Source organism: Pimephales promelas, chromosome 15, assembly GCF_988280905.1.
Source record: "Pimephales promelas chromosome 15, fPimPro1.hap1.1, whole genome shotgun sequence".
In the NCBI taxonomy this organism is placed as follows: domain Eukaryota; kingdom Metazoa; phylum Chordata; class Actinopteri; order Cypriniformes; family Leuciscidae; genus Pimephales; species Pimephales promelas.
In genome coordinates, this window is record NC_142783.1 from 13012751 (window position 1) to 13036359 (window position 23609).

At 37.3% G+C, this 23609-nt stretch overlaps 1 protein-coding gene across 3 annotated transcripts in view; it reads right to left on the minus strand.

Moving 5' to 3' along the window:
• The window catches only part of mipol1 (mirror-image polydactyly 1), a 97519-nt gene that overhangs the window by 5904 nt on the left and 68006 nt on the right, over positions 1-23609 (minus strand). For 2 of the 3 annotated variants that reach the window (XM_089120173.1, XM_039673780.2), the window contains 2 exons: positions 16010-16110; positions 2493-2681 (listed from right to left, as the gene is read on the minus strand). In XM_089120173.1, coding sequence (XP_088976299.1) covers positions 2493-2681; positions 16010-16110 — 290 coding nt within the window. The remainder of the gene's footprint in view (positions 1-2492; positions 2682-16009; positions 16111-23609) is intronic. The other variant, XM_089120172.1, reaches the window with a different exon arrangement.

The window sequence follows — 23609 nt, forward strand, 5'->3', positions numbered from 1 at the left end:
CTCAGAAGGCTAGCTTGAGCAGAGCAACTGTGCTCCCGGACTTTTTTTACGGTGCGCTAGACACCGTGTTCCGTACAGCGTCCTGGTTGTCGCCATCAAGTGGTCGGGAGTGTGCTAACGCTTCAGACTCAAACATCGAGCGGAAGTTTATACGCGGTTGTGAGGTATCTGAATAAATAGTTCCACAACAACAAACAACACGAATTGAAAGCATACATAGCGCCGATATATTTGTTTTTAATCATCAACGAACACCACCAACCACTCGGTGAGTTGCACAGTTTTGAAAATGAACGCATAGACAGCCAGTCTAAAGCTGTCACAGGCGATTCTAAAAAAAGTCAAAAACTCGAAACAGGACCCATTGTCAAAATTCCACCACTCTATTTCATTCAAAACAAACTACAAAATAGACTCAAGGTGTAAATACCGGAATTATCCTTTAAAGCGGAGACTGCGAGCCAGGCCTTTTTATCAGTGCCTGACCTCACAAATGCGCTTCCAGAAGAATGGTCAAAAATTCTCATTAACATCACACTCCTAAAGCTTGTGGAAAGCCTTCCCAGAAGAGAAGCTGTTATAGCTGCAAAGGGTGGGCGCCAACTCCATATTAAACTCAATAGATCAGGCAGACGTACCAAAACTTTTGCCAATATAGTGTATTTATTACTACTCTATAGTACTAATATGCAACTTTTAAGGGTAGATCATGTACAAAGTTGTCCTTTTAAGATTCTGCCCCAGTGGCAAGCTATTCTACAGTTATAGATATAATTTTTGCAACAACAACAAAAAAATTCTGACAGTGACAGTACAAAGATATCAAGCTCTTAGATAGACAAAGAGAGAAGTCTTCGAATTTGGCGCACAAGTCATATGGACTACTTTAATAGTGCTGTTTTTGGAGCTTTACAGTGATGGTCATTATAAACTGCCCTCTTAAGAGCTCTTCATAATATATCCTTTACACAAAATAACAACATATAGGCTTGAAAGGTGGGGTAAATAATGACCTAAATTTGTCTTTGGGCGAAGTATTCTTTTAAATGGACAGTTCACAAAAAAATTCAGTCAATTATTCACTTTCACATAGTTCAAAAAGCTGTTAGACTTCTGAGAAGAAAATTGTCTCAATGTTTTTATTTGCCTATGCAATTAGTCAGTTCAATTCCAAGATTTGTCAAAATATCTTCTTTTGTGTTCCACAGAAGTCATGAGGGTGAATAAATGATGAGAGAATGATATTTTTGGAATATTCCTTTCAGAAATTATTTGGCACAAATTCAGAGCCTTAAGCAATAAATATAGCATGCTGATTCTCAGAATTCGTAACTGGGAACTTGTTAACTTCCAGTAATACTACACAGAGTCTCTTCCAGTAGCCCTGCACAGGGGTGAAATGAACTGAGGACGTGCTTTGGTCAGTACACAAACAAGCTACTCTGACACACACTTGCTGTCTAGCAAAGGACAGTAGCAACGTGCATTGTGGGATTTAGAGTTTCATGTCATGCAGCGAAGGCTGTGTGATCTTTCTTCTGTAAATGGAAACCCTTTTAGAGAGGCATGTGTAAACAGTGCACTAAAGTTCTCTCATTGTGATGGGGGGTTCTCTCTGTGTTTTGAGCACCCCCTCAGCTCAGCATCTCCACCCCCTTTGGTTAATTCATCATGTAAATAGATCAGCAGGCCGGCCTGTGTTTGCTTTGCATGGGGAGCCCCCCATGTGAGCGAGACAAGAGGGAGAGAGAATATCTATGAGACAACCAGTTTTTACGTATAACAGATCAGGAGACTAAGGTTAGGGAGACTGAGAGAACAGGCTTTAAGAACGTCCAGGTAAAGGAACATCTCCAAACAGGAAGAGCTCAACTAAAAAAATTTCAACGCAAAATGGTAATTTTCGAAGAATGTTCATGCTCTTTTCATTGGAATGAAACTGAGTAGGGACAGACACTGTCAAACTCCAAAAATGACCAAAACGCTCAATACAAGTACCTTAAAACTAGTCCAAATTATCCATGTGGACTTCGGACATATTACACAAGTCATATGGACAACTTTTTTAATGCTTGTTTTGTCATTTGACAGCATCTATTCTGCACTCATTCACATCACTCTTTGGAAAAGAGCAGCATGAACATTCTGCATAACATCTCTTTTTCATGTTTAATAATGATTTACTTTAGACATGGTGTCAAAATAAGTTTGCCAGGTATTTCCCAGAGTTGGGCAGAAGAAAAACATGTGCAAGATTACAGGGCGAACCAGATCTATTTAAAGTGAAGTGAAGTGAGCGTTTGCATGGGCCGTGAGCAACTGAGCTCCGCACATACTGTACATAGAGAGGAATATTGAGCAGAGAGTAAGACCATGCAGTGATAACGGCTAGAGCGAGAGTGAAACCTGAGCGATTTTAGCCTCATATTGTTGGCGGCAGAAATTATATATAAATAAACCTTGTGACCAGCAGTGCACATGTCTGTACCCACCTCTGAACTTTCTCATTGGCCTCCCTCTCTCTGTCCTGGGCCAGACACAGTTGGGTCTGAGCGCTCTGATGCTCTGATGTCAGCTGCTGCAGACGGTACAGAAGGGGCTGAATCTGGCTCTGGCTTTGGCTTTGGTTTGAGGTGACCGGACTGTCCGGACAGGCCTCATCAGCCTGATGCTGCAGCACACTGAAAACACAAAAACAGTATTGACAAGTATAATTAGTGAAATAGTGACTGATTAATTGGACGTGTCAACTTGGATGATTAAAAGAAGTGCTAGTGCACTTTATGTCCGTATTGAAAAAAAATCATCCCCAACCATTTCAAAATTGCATTTAAAAAAATATAAAATGCATTATTTGCTTTAAACAATTAATAAGAGTGTGTCATATTTAAATGGGTGGTTGATTATGATTTCTTTTTTCTAACTTTAGTTAGTGTGTAATGTTGCTGTTTGGGCATAAACAACATCTGCAAAGTTATGACGCTCAAAGTTCAAAGCAAAGGGAGAAATTTTATTAGACATAAATTGCTTTTTAAGGACTGGTAGGGAATACACGAGCTTCCTCACAGTATCTTATAACAGTTCCCACAATTGCAATGTATAGATTATCATGAAAGAATATGCTAATCAATGACTCGAACATAGTTCCAGATCAGCTACATAAATTCATTATACAGTATAACCATTCAGAAAAATCCTGTTGCATTCACTTCTTCTTAAGACTTCGGTTTCAACATAAAAGGCAGAACAGTTTCTGACATTTTAGTGCGTCTGAAAGCTGCAAACACACCTGCCCTCTGTGGCGGGAGCAGCAGCTCATTTGCATTTAAAGGGACACAAAGTGTTTTTACTGACCCTCAAAAAGGGATTATACCACCCATTGAAGTACATTAAAAGGGCTATATGTACGATTTTTTCTTCTTCAAATTTGTTATTGAGATGAAAGCACGCAGCACATATTCATCCAACCGCCGATACATATTATGCACATTTTCAAGTGGAAAAAGTGGAACAAGTGCACAATAAACAGCAAACAGCATCTACATTTTATCAACAAAACTGACATTCTGACAAATGCAGGGCCACAAATAGTTTGATTGTTTATGAATTAAAGGGATAGTTCACCCAAAAATGAAAATTCTGTCAGTATTTACTCACCCTCATGTTGTTCCAACCCCGTAAGACCTTCGTTAGTTTTCGGAACACAAATTAAGATATTTTTGATGAAATCTGAGAGCTGGATCACTCCTGCATACTAGTCCATAGGCTTCTTGAGGGATTGAAACTTGCCGGCCTCGAAAAGTTATTAAAGACATCGTTAAAATAGTCCAAGTGACTACAGTGGCTCAATCTTACCTTTATCAAGCGACGAGAATACTTTTTGTGCGCAAAAACAAACAAAAATAACGACTTTATTTCAACTATTCACTTCCTTCTTTATTGGCCTCTAGTCAGTTAAACTAGTTAATTGCGTAGAGCTACGTCACACACAGGCTCACTATTGGCCGAAGCTGGTCACGTGTGTGATGCTTGTGACGTAAAACAACAGATCACACACTGTTAGACTAGTTAACGATGTCTTAACGGTGTCTTTAATAACTTTTTGAGTTCGGCAAGTTTCAATCCCTCAAGAAGCCTATGGACTAGTATGGAGGAGTGATCCAGCTCTGAGATTTCATCAAAAATATCTTAATTTGTGTTCCGAAGATGAACCAAGGTCTTACGGGGTTGGAACAACATGAGGGTGAGTAAATACTGACAGAATTTTCATATTTGGGTGAACTATCCCTTTAAATAGTATTAACTAATATTAACTGAATTTGTGACTGTTTGCTTCCAGGTAATGTCCATTTTAATCCATGTAAAAAAAAAAGAACAAACAACATATCTTTGTTGTCCATCACAAACTTCAATAATTCTTCGGGAAAGACATTCAGCAAAGAACAAGAACAATATAACGGCTGAGTGACGGTGTAGCATCAGGCTCGTGTTTCATAAACCAGGAAAAATGCCAAAGGTCAAATTTCGAACACAAATATGAAACTTGACCCAGACACAGAGAGAGCATGCTTGCAGTTTACCTGGAGGTGTGGAATCATAACTCTATATCAATAGACACATCTAATATTCAAATGGAATGTCAGTACAAGAAACAATATCTGGAGCTAATAATTCCTCGGAATGTCAGCGGAATATATTAGCGCTCTCACAGCGGTGCATCCATCCGGAGGTGAAATTCAGACAGGTGTTTTTCAACAAGGCGTGAGATAACGAAGCTGAAAATAAAAACAGAGGGGAGAAGGCCAAGAATGAGAGATACACATCAGTGTAACTAACGTACATGAGTGTAGATTGTGCCAAGGAAACACTGAATGGTTCATGGGAGCGCAGGGTTTCCTTGTCACAATCTACACTCATATCAGTCAAACTAACATACATGTAAATTGTGCCAAGGAAACCCTGAGCTCCCATTAACCATTTAATGGTGAAATGTCAATAACTGTCACATTGAGCTATCATAAAAACAAATCAACTTCTTGAGAAAAGAGAAGTTTTGAGGAATAATCATTTCTAATGAAAACATATATGCTTGCATGTGCAAAACATTACAATATCTGCACCTATCATTCACGGTTCAAGTGATTGTGCTAAAAAACAAAACAAAAAGCCCAGAACTTTCATGCCAATGTGCAAAGATGGCAGAGAGTGTGTTGTTTGCTTCCAGAGCTGCATGCGCCAGTCAAACAATTGCTATTGTGATTAATAGAAATGTTACCAGACAACTTTCTTCAAGTATAATAAACTTCCTCGGTTGCTATGTACTTACTTACAGCACATCCAAGAGATTCAATCGTCCGTCGAACGAAAAGTAATTTCGCCTCTCCTCAACACGCCGCAAGACAGATATCATTTTCTGTGCTTAAAAACAGCTGTCAACAAACTGCAGAGGAATAATATGCTTTAATATGACACAGAGAGCACGGGGATATCAATATCAGCTCTTAATAATGATGACACCTGCTCCTCTTTTCATTCAAGCAGAATCAAGATGAACGGCTGTTATAATGCAGACAGGTACACAGCGCTCACCTGCGACCACAGGCATATAGAAAACCGCAGCGAAATTAAGTGGGCATTCATTTTAACTAGGGAAACAATGCGTTTGGTACAATGCCCCGATTAGCCGACAACACAAAACGTCTGTCTGGCTCACATGCTTCCAGAGACATCATGATTGATTGCCAGTAGCTTTTGTCTTTTAGCTTAGCCAATGTGTGTGTGTGTGTGTGCTGTTGCCCTACAGTCATTTTACTCATTCAGTCTTGCTAATTAGTTCTTCCATGTCAGGTTTTTCCTTCCCTTATTTTTTTTTTTTTTTGAGGTAATCAATTCTGATGCGATATTGATGGTCGAGAATGTGATGTAAAGTTGTGTGCTTTGTTTAATTAAATGCAAACATATTGGGTACAAAGGTCCAATGACAGTGACAAACAAGGGCAGAGGAGCATTGCCACACTATGGATTATCTTATCTAAGCCCGTCTACCACTTCAGACACAGAGCCGCTTCTTCGCTACACGGCTTTCCATCCTGGCCCCCACTTTATGAGAATCATTATAGTTGGTTATATGACGTATGTCCTGCTCAGAGGAACTGAGATGCTACAGTAGTGTGACGGAGTTCCATAAATAATAACACTGTAAAAAAATGATATGATCAATAAGTTATGACAATGTGTTTTTACATTGCTGTTACTCATCAAAACAAGTTACGCAATGTTATACAAGATTCAACTCATTTGAAGTCAGTTTAATGTAATTTAAGTTGAAATGACTTACAGGAGTGGTTCACTTTTAAAAAAACGTTTGCTGATAATTTACTCACCACCATGTCATCCAAGATATCCATGTCTTCCTTTCTTCAGTTGAAAAGAAATTAAGATTTTCCAGGATTTTTCTCCATATAATAGACTTCATTGGGCACCAAACGGTTTAAGGTCCAAAAGACTCAATTGTTCAAAGGAATTTAAACGATTCCAGACAATGAATAAGGGTCTTATTAAGTGCGCGTTTGTGACACTCCAGTTCGAACTCGTTCATCAAAATGAATGAATCTTTTTGAGTCATTTGGTTCAGTCAACGAACAAAATGAACAAATTGACTCGGAAAAAGATTCGTTCATTTTGATGAACGAGTTCGAACAGGAGAGTCACGAACGCACGTCACAGAACAGAGCAAGGCGACCATTTGAGCTTATAAAACTTTTTTTTAAATGAGCGATCGTTTCGCTTGATAAGACCCTTATTCATCGTCTGGAATCGTTTAAAGCCCTTTGAACGGTTTGCACTAAAAATCTCATTTGGACCTTGAACCGTTTGGTTCCCACTGAAGTCCATTATATGGAGAAAAATCCTGGAATGTTTTAATCAAAAACCTTAATTTCTTTTCGACTGAAGAAAGAATGACATGGATATCTTGGATGACATGGGGGTGAGTAAATTATCAGCAAAAGTTTTTTTAAAAGTGAACTACTCCTTTAAACATCCAAGTTGGTTGTACTTAATTTACGGCATTTTTTTTTTCTTTTTTTTTACGGTTCACATAAACTCAACCTGTCTAGTACACTGTTATCTAAATAGAAGCTGTGATGGATGTGTGAAATAATGTTTGATGATACTACATGCATTTTACTGTTATATTCAGTGTTGGGAAAAGTTACTTTTAAAAGTACTGTAATCCATTACAATATCGAGTTACTCCCTAAAAAGTAACTTGCATTTAATGCGCTGTTTCTTTTGCGTTACTTTTTCTCACCTGAGCTGGGCTTGCTTGTTTGTTTTCTAATGAAAAAAAAAATTGTAAATGCAAATGTTAAGGCCCTTTTACACTAAAAGTAAAAAGACAGGATCAGAAAGTTCAACAGTCTTACTTAAGCAAAATAAAACAACAAAAACGTGATGTTTATCAAAAGTCATTTTTGCTTATTGTATTTGGTTGTATTGAATCATCAAAGGTCAGCAGCAAAGACATTGGTTAATAAAGTGAAATTAAATACATAAAATATATTTGTGTTATTGATCAAATTTAATTATTGCATGTTTGCATAATATTCCGAGTTTGTATTTGACTGTTTTTATTCATTTTGAGGAACACTGAATCTGTTTTTGTGCAAGTGAGATGAGTCGCATTTAGTCTAGAACTACAATAACCAACATGTTCACACGGCACTCAACTCCTCTGCACTTCCACTAGATTTCTCTCAACATGGGGACAGTGTAAGTTAATGAATGAGAATAATTGCATTACTTATTTGAAAAGGAAACTCAGATATTTTGTTGTAAATTTAAAAGTAACACATTACTTTATTCGGAACTTGAAAAAAGTAATCGGATTAAGTAACTCATGTTACTTGTAATTGTCGCACCTTCAATTTAAGTCTGTTTTTTTTCTTCTTCCGTTTTATAGTCCACCAGGCAGAAATCAGTATGAATAAGTACGAATAAATGACACCATTTTGAGGTTTCATTCACACGATTAGGGGTTTGTTTAACTCACTTATCTCAACTACACTAAAATTGGTGTGGAAAAAGTTTCATTTAGAAATTGCTAGTTACTTTTTAAAATTTTAAATCAAAATAAATAAAAAAAATACAAGTAACATTAAATTACATGAAACATGACATTTTTTAAGTAGATCGACTTCTTAAAAGTAAAAGTAATCTTCAGTAATCTTTCAAACTTTAACCAAAAAAAGTAATAGTGACTTAGCAAGAACCACTAATGAAAGAAATACATATAATTCAATGTATTCGACCAAACATACAGTATGCTACTCGTTTAACATGGTGTGCGTTTCTCTAGTTATAAAGGCCACCCGACAGGCAATCCGAGCAGTCTGTTAAACATTAACCAGGACCGTAAGATACCTGATCCCATGGGAGGGATCCCAACGAACCTGCCCTCTTCCTCTACAGGCCAGTTAAACATTAACACTGCCACAAAATGCTATCAGATGGGAAATGTAAAATACCCTTTTAATAGAGAGTACTTATCTACAAGCAAAAAAAAAAAAAAAAGTACATAGAGACCGCAGCCAACACAGAGACAGACAGGTGTCTATGGCAACCTGTGGTGGACATAAACTAACTAGCGTCCACATCCCTCTTTCAACCATTCCTCACACCAATCACTCATGCTGACAGCTGCTGATAAAGCCACGGTAGTGTCTACACCTCTCGTTCCCTCAATAAAAAACAGAAATATGAGACCACACCCAATGGTGAACAAAAACAGCAAAGTTTTGATCACTCGCTAATGAATTTTTTTTGCTCTCTTTTCTTTTTTCGATTTCTTGCGCTGAGCCTGGGCAGGAACGCTGCTGTGCGTTTGGATAAAGGAGCCACTGCTTGCCGGGAGGGGTCCCACGCAATCTACAAAATGTATTTTGCTGCACAGAACGGCAAAGACGGCTAATGCAGCGGACGCAGTTTGCTCTGTTTTGGGGATAAAGTCTGTTAATGCCACAGGCGTTATAAATATCACATAAATTCAAAGTTTCCATCTAGCAATGTGGCATAACTACTGGTGTTATCAACATCCAAGGATTTCTCAGAAATAAGTCATTTCAGCCCAATGGGTGGGGGTTTGAATGAATAGGGGGAAAACATAACATAAGAAGAATGGAAATAAACGCCACTGTAATCGCTGAGAGATGAATGATTAGAAATCTCCGTAAAGATCAGACAATTCGCTGCTATGTTACCTCATAAATAAAGTTAATAATAAACATAAATATCAAATACCAAAATGAGAGAGAGACTCCTGGCTCAAATCTGTTTATAAATGTATGTACACAGTACAAAAGTTTATGGACACTAAGATTTTCTGTAATGAAGCAATAGATTGATCAAAATGATAGTAAAGACATTTCTATTTTCTATTGAAATTCAGATTTTTTTTTTATTAATGTTTCCACAAAAACATTAAGTAGTTAATATTAACTGTTTTCAACAGATAATTAAAAAAAGAAGCAAATTAGAATGATTTCTGAAGGATCATGTGACACTGAAGACTGGAGTGATGACGCTGAAAAATAAGCTTTGCCATTTATAATGTTGTAATAAATATTTCAAATTTATAATGATATTGTAAACTATAAAAAATATTTTATTATATATAACCATAATGAACAATAGGAGGTAATGTGTTATGCAAATCCATACTAAGATTTATTATTCTAACTTCATAAAATATTAAAATTTCATAATAAAGGATATAATAAAATGTGTTGATCTTTTGATTGATATCAAAGTATTTTGTTTTACGCATGCAGGTCAGTTTAGGACAATTCATTTGCCTATTCACAAACAAAAATAAATGACATCGAGCTCTTTGGCTTGCACTGTAGTGCAAGAGTATTGAAAAAAGAGAGCTCACGTATGTGTACGCCGTATCTGCTAATGACTATTGAGTTGTTGACAGGTTGATCTGTTAGCATGTGTGATAATGAGTGATCACTGGGGAGTTGGGTCGTATGGGGTGTTAATACATGTCTATCCAGCGCTGCCTCCATCCTGGCTGACGCTCAAACAAAGCACCTTAAACTCACAGTCTAACCTCTCCTTCACCGGCCGGCCAATGATAACCTATTAAAACAACCCACCCTAGGTGAACAAAATTGCCTAAGTGTTTCTCTTCATCAGAGGGGAGCGGTGCACTATTCAGAGCAGGCTTTACTATCAGAGCCAGAGGACATTTCTTTCCACCACCCGATTCTCTCTCTCATCTGTTCACTGCCCTTTCATGTGACATAGACTGTCTGTTATCCTAAAAGACACAATGGAGGTGGTCGGGCAATCCTGAGAGCAAACACACGCAGTCATACTCTGGCCTTTGTTGGGCCTGGAGGATTCTCCTTTTAAAGGTTCAGGGCTCAAACCACATTGGCAGGGGCTGGGGACCAGCGCTGGACACCCTGACGCTCACACAATGCAGATTGTCTGGGGGAAATACAATGTGTTCCTTCTCCTCCTCCTGCTGGGACAGACAAAAAAAAGACTACAAGAGTGAGAACTCTTCTCAGATTAGGTGAGTTTGGGTGTGTAGTGCAAAAGTGAGTCGGCTGAGGACCATATACACACACACACACACACACGCACCAAAAGAGGTATATACTGTATGCAAGAGGTATTAAAAAGTTCCTCAGATCATTAACGATTATTCAGATAAGCAAGTTAGTTTCTGGATAATTTCTAAAGAACTAGAGAATAGTTAAAAAGGCCGTGAAACATTTGGAAACCCTTTATGGTTCAATTTGATAATGCATTAGGTCTCATGAATTAGCAATGAACAACATTGTTACAGTTTTTATTTAATTATGTGGTAAGATTTTATAAAGAAATAAATCATTTTATTCAGATTAGGGATGGGCAACGATTAATCGTGATAAATCACGATTAATCGCATCCAAAATAAAATTTGGATGCGATTAATTATGTTTGTGTTTACATAATATATGTGTGTGCAGTGTGTAGAATTAATTTGTATATATAAATACACACACATGAATGTATATATTTAAGAAATATTTGCATGTATATACTTCATATATATTTATACATAATTAATATTATATATAAATATAAATATTTGATATATTAATAACACATTTTTCTTAAAAATATACTGTACATACATGTGTGGGAATTTATATATACAAATTAATTATACATACTACACACACCTATATTATATAAACACATACTTTTACTTTGGATGCGATTAATCGCGATTAATCGTTGCCCATCCCTAGGGATAATGCTTCTTTTGAACTTTCTATTCCTAAATGAATTCCACACAAATATTAAGTGGCACAACTGTTTTCAACATTGATAATAATAAGAATGTTTTCTTCAAAATGTATTAAAAAGGTAAAAATGTTTTACAATATTACTGTTTTACTGAGTTTTTCATCCAAAAAAAATGCAGATTTTGAACATTGCTTATTGGTTATTTGTCCATAAAAACATTAATTTATTCAATTTATAATGTTAAAAATGTATTATTTGCATTATTGTTATTTTATTAATTAAAAATAATTGATAAACATTAACTTTAATAAATGCTGGGTCATGCTTCAGATTCTCACCAATTATTAACTTTTTTGATTTTTGTAAATTCAGGAATTGGGATAGGATTCAGGCATGTAGAATATGGTCATGCAGAATTTTTACAAGTACTAATAAACCACTAATATCCTAGTATGCTAAGTGAGAACTGGAACTACAGTGTTAGCAAATGCTGAAATAAACTAAAAGAGATCCTTAACAAATTGAACCTTATTTTTAAATTGTTACCGAAAGTTTCCCAATGGCACGATCAGGCGGTAAAACCCTTTTGGAGTGAAACACAAACACGAGATCATGCACAATGAGATGCGGAGGGGATTAATAAGATGTGACGAATGCAAATGGAAAGTCCTTGATACACACGGATGTATGTCTCGGAGAAACCGGACGCAGCTCACTTAACCAGCACGACCAGTTTATGAGCCAAATGTATTTACTCCATATCATCTATCAAAGCCGTCCTCACTGACAGATAAACCCCAAGTAAAGCAAACAAGCCCTCTGGCAGGAAGACAAGAACCGGGGAGGGTGGGTCTGCGGTAGTCCATCACGACCACTGGGAACAGTTTGGTTTGGTTGTTTAAGACCCCGACTATCATTTTGAATAAAACCTTAAATAAGCACAGAGTTCAACTCGCAGGCCAAAACAATCAGATGTTAGGTGATGCTGAAACGTTTGCGGTCGGCACCTCTGGAGGCTTAGGCGCTCTAGCAAAACAGCTACGAGGATCTCACTGCGGTCAGACCTCTGACGGCGTCTGCAGGAGACGTGGCTCGGGATCACAACTTCACGGACGCTCCGATCCTTGAGAACATGAGTTTGCGGTAATCTAATGACTCACTGCACTCAACCCGAGTGATTTATTTTTCTCTGGACAAAGCAAACTAAACACATGAAAGCCAGTTTCAAATGTTCATAATCTGTTATAAAGCTGGACGGTGATCAGACTAAATGCATGATGCATGCTTTTAATCAGAAGCACAGTAAGGATGTTGGGTGAGATGAGCTTTCGATTATGTAAGTTTTGCGATGAGAAATCACATTCCAGCCACTCTGCTGGTTGTGGAAAAAAACGATCAAAGGAAGGTTTAAAGGGGTCCTTGATTATCATTTCACTTGATAATAGCTGTAGGGACTACAACAAGCTTCTTCTTGGGTTGGTGACATCACAAACCCAAAAATTGACATGAATCCTTCCCACTGGGAACACGAAACAAAGGGGGAGAGACAATGTAGGGAAGCTTTAGAGAAGAGGAAGAGTTGTTGTCACTGTTTTTTACACCCTGTAAAAAGTTTGTCCCAAGGCTGTCGGACTTAGAGAGGTCGAAATGTATTTTTAACACTGTTCCTGAACATTATGATCTCAATGTTTATGTGCGCTGCACATTTTACGGAGAACAGCTTCCAGAAGAGAGTACAATGCAGGTTTTATACACAAAAGCTTCTCCTGAAAGAGGTATCCATTCCCATTTTGTTGGGACAATCTGTTGTTTATGGATCAAAACTTGTAAGTATGTATGTCGTATTATTTGTAGTTGTGTTTTCTATTAAAGGAGTAGTTCACTTTTAAAAAAAACTTTTGCTGATAATTTCCTCACCCCCATGTCATCAAAGATGTCCATGTCTTTCTTTCTTCAGTTGAAAAGAAATTAAGGTTTTTGATGAAAACATTACAGGATTTTCTCCATATAATGGACTTCAATGGGAACCAAACGGTTCAAGGTCCAAATGAGAGTTTCAGTGCAGCTTCAAAGGGCTTTAAACGACACCAGACGATGAATAAGGGTCTTATCTAGCAAAACGATCGCTCATTTAAAAAAATAAATAACAAAGTTTAAGTTTTATAAGCACAAATGCTCGCCTTGCTCTATTCTGTGATGCGCGTTCGTGACTCTCCTGTTCAAACTCGTTCATCAAAATGGACATCTTGGATGACATGGGGGCGAGTAAATTATCAGCAAAAGTTTTTTTAAAAGTGAACGCCTTTAACATTTCCAATTATAAGCTTTATGTAGTTGCTATGATAGCTATGATGTAAACTAAGGGCAAAGCCTTGACTTCGCTAGCCTGCTAACTTCATTACAGTATTTATATAGTCAGTGTTTACTTTAGTTTTGTAAGCTCTTGCTTTTGTAAGACTGTTCACCGCCCATTGGGAAAATTGTCCATGATTTTGTGATCGATTACTGTGTGTTTTACAATAGTTTTCCGACAAATATGATTAAATGGTGGATAACATATCTATCCACAAGTTTCCGAGGGGCGCTCCTGTAAAAAATAAAGTGGGTGAAACTTCCGGTGAGACGGCGGAAGTAGCATTCCAATGGTATTTTGTGTGTTAGTTAGCGAAGAGGCTAGCTGTTTTTCGGAGAATTATTTTACTATTTAAAGACGGAAATCTTTATGAGAGATGTCGTTATGGAGCTCATGGACAACATGTGCTGTTCGCGGTTGTATGTATAACCGGACTAAACTAGTTCAGTGGCTTAAACGTGAATTGTTTTGAACATAAGCTGAAAACAAAATCAGAGTGTTCCTGCCAACGACTGTAGTTTCCATCACCTCCCAAAAGACGACGAATCTTCCTGTGTACATTTGTTTAAATTCTTAATATTCTATAAACTTTTATCAGCATGTGTTTGGCTGTTCTCTACTGATGTTGCACCTAAACTCAGGATCAAAGCCTGTGTTGACAGAATATTAAATGTGCCAGTTAATGTATTCAAGTAGCACATTCATTTATAATTTTGAATAAACTCCAAAGCACAATGACTAAGTGTGTATTTTTTATTTTAATTGTTTGTCAGCTCGCACAACTGTCTGTCACCATGCCTTGATGAGTATTGATTATTAATAATGTTATTATAATACTCCCAATCAACTACTGCGGAGGGTAAAGGTACTGTTATTTCACCTTTTTTAATTTCGTTGAGGTTGTGTTCCCACATCGTTAGCTAGTTTGGATCGCTATAACTTGAATGACTGTCAACTGTTGAATGAACGAGTGTCAAGCATGTCAAATCGTGCTTTGTTTACTTCCAACCGGAAGTCGCGCCCACTTTTGACGCAAGGCCTCATGGGGCGTAGGAAACTTGTGCATAAGAAAATTACAAATCCGTGCTTGAAATCCTTTCAGAACAATCCCCTTGTTCATTAACATTGTCAGGGTCTGAATCGTGCTCGAAATGGTTTGAAATTTACGCCATCGTTAAAATTTACATCCGCGGTTATGAAGGGGCAGGACATTTCCCGAACACGTGCTACGCACTGCCAATCACAACACACTGGGCCAGCTAACCAATCACAGGACATTTCGTATTTCCGAAGGAGGGGCTTCATCGAAAAAGAAACGTTCCACCTGACTGGGGTAAGAGGAGCTGTAATAATGTGAAGTATGTGAAAAATAATGCGTTTTAACAGTCAAGCATGAAAACATACTCTAGTACACCCCAAAAACAAAATCAAGACTCTGTAAAAGGGCATAATAGGACCCCTTTAAGGCTTTTATATACCTCAAGCAAAATCAAAAAACAGAACACACAGGTATGACATAATTTTGAACAAAATCAGGCCAAAACAGAGTTCATTTGGGGTTCAAAAACCGCTTCGGCTGGTGAACACCTTCATACTATCATTGGTCTACGGTGATGATGTAATAGGTAGATGTGGCTCTTAGGCTTTTTTGACATCGAAATATTCTCCAGATCATTTTTTTTGTTCAGTCCATTGAAGACATACATGAGTATACAGCTCATATTTACATAATTATTTAAACGCCGCTCTCAGCAGCGTGGGCGATGTCAGGATGTTTTCTAACAGTATACTGCTGCTCAGATATTTCAAAAATTTTACCCCTAAGCGAAGAAAAAAAAAGAACTTGGGGGATTTTTACTATTGACTAATGTGCTTAGGTGAACAATGGTACATGTAGCCTCAACCTCAAACTACCACTACTCACAGGCCTAACGCATGTTGCACACAAAAATGGAAATTTCTCTTTAAAATGGAAAGCTGCAATCAAACAGTTACCAGGTCCCATGTTGCAACAACATACACTGGCTATATGAAACATGCATAAACCCCCAGAATCCACTGGTGATGGACTGGACCATCTCTAAAACAAAGCCCACCTGGAATCTGGAATGCCATGGAAAGGCTTTCCCCTAATTCCTGCACTGACATCAACATATTATCCATAACCTGAATTATTACAATCCTCTAGTCTAGATAAAACACCATGTCCTGCACTTTTATTTATTTTCAAATTCACTGAACACTTAAAGCATGTCACAGCAGGTCCATGCTCTATTACAACTCAAACAAGCTGTACAATGCATCAAATGAGTCATTTAAGGAGTTGTTACTGTGCAGTGTATGGTTCACCTGTGATACCTGTGTAGGGTTTGCAGCTCTTCTTCCAGTGTGCGGCTGTGCACCAGGGCTTTATCTCGTTCTCTCAGCGCTTCCTGAAGCTCCTCCTCAAGCTGTAGAGATTGAAGAAATGCATGTCAGATCATATAAAGCTCTCGTAACACACTGTTCATGTATGGACAGTTCAAATGATAAAGCTACAGCGATGTGAATAAGTTTGGACACCCATGCTAAAGTTGCCTAAAAAGAGGAATAAACAGGAATTTACATCTTTTGTAAATTGATCTTAATGCCTTAATTAGTTGTTCTTCCTTAAAATACAGGGTGCATAAGTCAGGACACCCCTATGTTAAATTGGTCTTTGGAATTAAAATATCCCCACATCATCACATACCCCTCACTATGCCTAGAGATTGGCATGGGGTACTTTCCATAAGATCATTGTTCAATGCAAATCAAACCAGCTATTAGGCTAACTGAGGTAAAACCATGCCAATCTCTAGGTGTGGTGGAAGGTGTGTGATGATGTGGGGATATTTTAATTCCAAAGGCCAAGGGAACTTTTTCAGGATGCCTATTATCCTGGATCCATGAAATAACTGGCCTTTAAAAATAAAAATCTGCCTGACTATATGGGAATTAAACATGTCCTGACTTATGCACCCTGTATTTTAAGGAAAAACATTTATTTATTTATGATACATTATTCATTCACAAAGAAAATTGGTGTCCTTAAAGGTTGGATTTTTTTCCCCATTTTTTTAATTAAGGCATTAAGATCCATTTCCAAAAGATGATTTTTTTATTCCTCTTTTTAGGCAACTTTAGCATGGGTGTCCAAACTTATTCACATCACTATAAACCTTTAATAAACAGAAAGAAATAAAGAAGAACTAGAGTATGGCTGATATAGGTTTTATCATTACCTAAGAAAAATAGTTTGAAAATAATAATAATAAAAAAAATAATAATAATTAAAATACTGGATAAATAAAAATGGTTTAAATTAATTTATACACACTGTTTATTAATTATTCTTTACTTTATTAACTAATAATTAAAGCTTCAAGAAGCATAAAGAAGAAAAAAAATCCAGAAAATTAAAAATAAAAATACTGATACAATATTATTAAAAATTAAGCTAAAAATGTTAAAATAATTTATTTAATACATAAAAAACCCCTAAGAAACTAGTAAACTCCATTAGCCAAACGGACCTGATTTATAGCCAATGCTGGGTCTAAAAACTTCTGAATATTTGACGATTAATACATACAATACAAATACTAAAATGTTGTAACGGCAAGGAATCAAACCAGATAAACAGAAAATGTCACGAGCCCTGTGTTTTCGTCAGTGTGTGAGAGCAAAAGTAACTCAATTTCACACAAAATGTGTGTTAAATGCAATTCATAACAGCATTGCTGCGGGTGTTATGATGTCTTTTTCTACACTACAGAAAGGATTCTCCTTCTAGTTTCGAAGAGTAGCTATACTCGTCTAAAGATTTCATTAACTGTTTTTTATCTTCAATGTCAGACAGATAACCATCTGAACTCCAACTGAACTTCATTCATTCGTTCGTGTGCACACAAGGAGAAACTCACACTGAGGGGGATCCAATTGACTCTATTGTCTTCTAACTCAGCACCTACTCAGCAGCGGTGTGTCGTGAAAACGAGGGATCCCTGAGCCGGTGGGTGTGGGGAAGGCCGGGTAAACACTGTCCCCTACCTCTCAGTGCCTAAACCTGAGGCACAATAAAGCCCTTGCTAATGACCTGCCGTTGAAACAGATGTATTGATGGGCTCATCCTTTCAACAGCTGGGTGAGGAGACAGACACAATGGAGGCTGTCTAAACAAACATGACAACCTGCACTACTGTAAACTACTGCAATATACTCCCCGAGAGACAGACGGAGGACAAAGACAGGGAGAGATAAACGGAGAGGAAAAGAAAAGAGACGGGTTTAAAAGAGAAGGAACTAGAAAATAGTTCTGTTAAAAAACTGTTCTTTTTTTTCAAAGTTGTAAATAAAAGATTATTGGAATACATTTTACTGGGAAACACTGTGAGTTTTTCCTTCTTCAATTTTTCATGTTTAATTTAATGTGTTAATTTCAACAACGACTAAGGGTGTGGTGTGTTCATACGCATAGTTTGGTTTGCTTGGTTCACTTGTTCTGGAACAAAAAAACCCCAAATACATTTAGTCCTGGTCCGCTTACAGTTCAGACTGGCATTTTTTATCACCGAACCAAAAGATACAGAACCTAAAGGCACAGTGATATGTTCACAACTTGATTGGTCGGCTTTTATAATATGTGGTCCATTCAGTATTTTTTGGACCATAAACAAACCTAACTATGAAACTAAAAGCTACTGAACAAATACAGAGCATTAAATAATTACATAAAACAATAAAATAAATACCAACATATTTACCAACTCATCCAAATCATGAAATAAATATGTATCAGACCACCAGTCTTAAAGGGATAGTTCACTTTGAAATGAAATTTTGATATGTTAGCTTACCTCAAGGGCATCCAAGATGTAGGTGTCTTTGTTTCCACAGTTTTTCAATTTAGATCAAACCGTTCTTGTCTATCAGTCATATAATGGAGGTCTATGGTCACCACCTCATAGAGCATGCACAGAGAAGTCCAAATTAAACATGATTTAATGACTCGTTAATGTAAGTACACATTGATGGCCTAAGACACGAAACGAGCGGTTTATGTGAGAAAACGAACAGTATTTTTGTATCGTTTTTACCTCTTGTAACCACAGCCACGTCCAAGTGATCTGAGCGCGGTTTCGAAAAAAATTCAACGTTGTCTGTTGACATATCGAAATCGTCTTCTATTGCGATTTCCTGTATATCTAAATATGTTTAGATCTTCACAGTGAAAGGTAACGCTTTGAAATCTCTGTGTAAACAATGAGTGACGTACACGTGCGTGATATCACTTCCGGCACTTTCCGGCAAGACAAGAGGTAAAAACGATATACAAATACTGTTCGTTTTCTCACACAAAACGCTCGTTTCGTGTCTTAGGCCATCAATGTGTACTTACATTTACCAGTCATTAAATCATGTTTAATTTGGACTTCTCTGTGCATGCTCTATGACAGGGGTTCTCAAACATTTTGGTGCCAGGGACCCCTTTCAGGGGAAAAAAAAATTCCAAGGACCCCCCTCATATTTATAACAGTTATTGAGCACAAAGTTAATGTGTGAGCGGCAAATGAAATATTTTTGCACAAAATGAATGGTCTCCACCCAGGGTACTATGCAGGAATTTCTAAATAGCCTACTGAGGTAACGAAAGTGATCTTGCTAGGAATCACTTAGGATCCCTCACTTAGGAATTTTTGATGTTCTTGATCTACACATGTGCATTTTAAGGTGTTTTAAGGCCCCACAATTGGATAACTATAGATTTAGTAGAAGCATGTCAGTCAGTGGCATACATTTTTTATTTTTTTTTGTCAAGATGTCACGAAACACAATCACATATTCCAATCAGGAATGGCCTTAAAAGAGAAATGTTTCAATAATTAGGCCTATTCTGCACACAAATAAAGCCCATAAGCCTATAAATACAATGATAATGGCATTATGTTTAATAGGTGCGTGCGTTGTTAATTTGAGCTACTGTAATTAGCTAAAAAAAACATACAGTATATGTTAAATATATGAATCCATAATGTTAATCTCATGGGCACAGTATGTTTCTATTGACATGCTTTTTCCTTTGTTAAAGTTGAGCATGATTAATACTTTGCAAACTGATTGTTTCAGTCGTTTTTTTAAACTTTTATCTAAAACAGCTGTTTAGTTTATGTTAATTAAGGCCTACATCTTATCTCGCACTTTATGACCGTTGACTGAAACGTCGTGCGCTGAACTTTGAGTTCACTCCGACTCAAACATTTTGACATTGACGAGCTATCGTTGTTAGTCTGCTGAAGCACCTCAGACGAGAAGGTCAGTATCATCGCGATGTGCATCCTTGCAACCTCAGTTGTGGGTACGGCCCTGTCACTATGCACTTTTATTTTGATAATGATCAGACTTCTAATGTCAAATCTACAGTAGCAGTGCTAGAACTGACTATTGTGCGCGCACGCGAGACGCCGGCGCGCAATTACATGGGAATTTTTCCTCAGCAGTGGAAACAGGAATACTCTTATTTATGGTCATAGATAAGACAAGAGTGCATCATCCGAAACGGTAAAGTGCATTTTTTTATTTGTGTATAGGCTACATTATAAATGACTACAAAATGTCATGCCTTTTAAAAATACAGAAAAGAACTGGATGCGGGTTCATGCCGTCTCTCTGTCTCCTTTCTGGCGCACGTCCCGCAAAATCAACAGCAGCGAATAGTCTACTTGACGCAAAGACATAGATTATCTTTTTATTACAAAGAAAACTTTAAGTGTCTACTTTGTATTGTTTTATGTTAAATGCTTTATATAAGTTACTTAGGAATAAACAGCATGTTTTTAGATGATAAAGAAAACATGACTCATAGCATGGAAAAAAAACGTTAGCTTGTAAATTATTTCGCGGACCCCCTGCGCTTTAGCTCGCGGACCACCAGGGGTCCGCGGACCCCACTTTGAGAACCACTGCTCTATGAGGTGGTGACCATAGACCTCCATTATATGACTGACAGACAAGAACGGTTTGACCTAAAAATAACAAAATTGTAAATACTGTGAAAACAAAGAAACCTTGGATGCCCTTTAGGTAAGCTACAACATACCAAAAATTAATTTCAAAATGAACTATCCCTTTAAATGCAGTTTTACGATGAATACAGACAAGTTACAGTACCATGATACCACCAACAATAGTAATGAAATATGCTTTACTATAAATCACAGAACAGTCTGCAACCGCTGTTTCAACCCGTTTCAGAACAGTCTGCAACCGCTGACAAACAATAACTATACAGTGACTATACAATAACTATACAATAAGCCCTCTAAACATAAAAATATACTGCTGCATTCTTTATGGCAAGGAAAGTGTGTAGGTTAATGTGTAAAATGACTGAAACAGTTGCTATAGCAGCCTAATATTAATGCCAGAAAGCCTATATTCAGTAATTGTGATTTTTCTAATTCTATTTCATCATTAAAATCTATTTTCACATTCATCTTGACTGAGGGGGCAAAATAATCCTGGTGAAGGGGTGACATTTTAAGGTAAATTATGGCCTGTTCTTCATTAAAAGTTACTTTATTACTTCAGAAAACCTGAAATATAGAGCACATTCATCAAAGAGAATGAAGAATAAAGAAAAGCATACGGGTTAGGAATGACATGCCGGCGGGTAAACAATGACAATATTTGGATATGAACTATTCCTTCAACTCAGACTTGGGAGTTATCACAAGCGCTCTTTACTAACTTTTGCTATGACCTGGGGTTTGTCAAATTGAGGTGTGTCGTTGATAGGCTTGAAACTTCAAGTTTTCTTCAGAAACACAGGAATGCGGTCCGTGCCTTATCTTCGGGGTGCATCGTAAACTGCGATAACGCTTTAAAGGTTTCATCTTACTGGATGCATTGTCTGCAAAACGCATTCGGCTTCTATGAGGCACCCGCCTGACATCGAGCAGTCTCTTATCAAGATGCATTGGATTGGGGAGTTTCTTTTCTTCAACCTGCAATGCTTCACGGCAACGTGAGCGCAGCGCACCGTTATATACGCCTATGATGCGGTCTGCGATAAAAAAAATCTTCAACTGCAGACTAAAGACACATAGGCAAATACAACATTTGCATGCTATAGATAAGCCTGCGAACATTCCTGACACCAGACTGCAACGGAAACAGGCTTATGACTCGAACACCGGTGCATTTAAATCCCTGAAACACTTTTACCCATAAGCACATGCAGCATCCGCCGGTTCCCCAATCATTCTAATTACTGGAGTGCAGGTCTCGAAAGTCAAAGAGAACATCAAAAAGCCTCAAACCTCTAAAGTCAATATGTACTTTTCTCCAACAGGGAGGGGAGCTCGACTTCAAAGCGCAATTCTTTTAATCTTATGTATTTTATCAGCATTCATTACAATATTATCCAAATTAGGTTCCCAGAGTAACGTGTTAACCTGTAGAGATTAAGCCCTGCAAAGGAGGGTCGCAGCCTTGACCTTTATGAGCGAGCGTTTGGTGGGGCAGAGGTGGGCTGGTCGTGGCCTTTCTGACCCAGTGGGGAGAGGAGGATGTGATGGAGGTTATCAGCGGTGTCACAGTCCGCTCCGTCGCTGACTGAAGCTCATTTAAAGCAGCACGGCCCGTATCGTGTCAGAGGTCACCAAACGCTTTTGTTGCTCTATTGAAATAATAAATTATAACCAGCGATGGGAATAACGGCATTATAAATAAACGGCGTTATCTTTCTCAGTTACGAGTAATCAAACGAATTACTGTTTCCCTCGTTACAACGCCGTTCCTGTTAGCGTTAATGACAATAAAATGCGGCGTTACTATAGCCTAATTGAGCTCACTGAAGCGGTTTCCATCCGAGTAGCTCTCTCTCCGCCATAGGACCTGCAAAGTTTTTTCTCTGGTGTGTGTGTGTGTGTGTGTGTTTATGAGGCGCCGGACTGGACTAAAGCGAAGTGAACGCCGCCGTCGACTGCGCCAAAGAGGCCGAGTGTGTCCGAGCATTATATAGTTTGTTTTTTAAATAAATGACAAATTTCAGCATTAGAATAATCTCTGTAGCCTATTGGTATCATCTGCAACGTTTTAATTAATTTACATGGGTATACAAATAAATATAGCACTTCTGGGAGCACTTCTTGTTAAACTGTTTATCATTTGAATTTTCACTACAAAGAGTGTATGTATATTTTTATTATTATTATTTATTCATTTTTGGTACATTTAAGCATAATTTATTTTTAGACTTATTTGTTGGCCAGTTGTTGTATGTGCAATAATAAATATTAAAAGTTCTAAACCTAATCCTAAAATTATGTTTTATTGTTGTTCTACTATAGTAATGATAATATTTTATACTTTTATTGGTGTCTCTCACAATGTCCCACAGCAACATTACGACAGTGTAGATTAGTGTACAATGTTTTATAATACTAATTTATTCAATAGTGTCCGTTTCATTCATTTAATATATTTAATATTGGGTGCATCCAAGTTATTTGACATAGGCCTATTTTAACTTTTTTTTTTTTTTTTAAGTAACGCAATAGTTACTTTCCCTGGTAATTAGTTACTTTTATAATGATTTAACTCAGATACTAACTCAGTTACTATTTGTGGGAAGAAACTAGTAACTATATCTAATTACTTTTTTTAAGTAACATGCCCAACACTGATTATAACAGGGTTGGTTCAAACAAATTCAAGCACTAGTTTTTTTGCACTACAATCAGAGATCACACTTATCAAACAATATCTTAATTATATTTTAAATTCTTAAAAAGGTAAATGGATGAATAAAAATAAACCATTAAAACAAAACGGTACAAATAAAGTGCAGCACATGCAACTTTAACCATTGAAAGGATACTATGACAAAGATATCGCTTTCCTTATTCAAACATGATTGACCAGAATA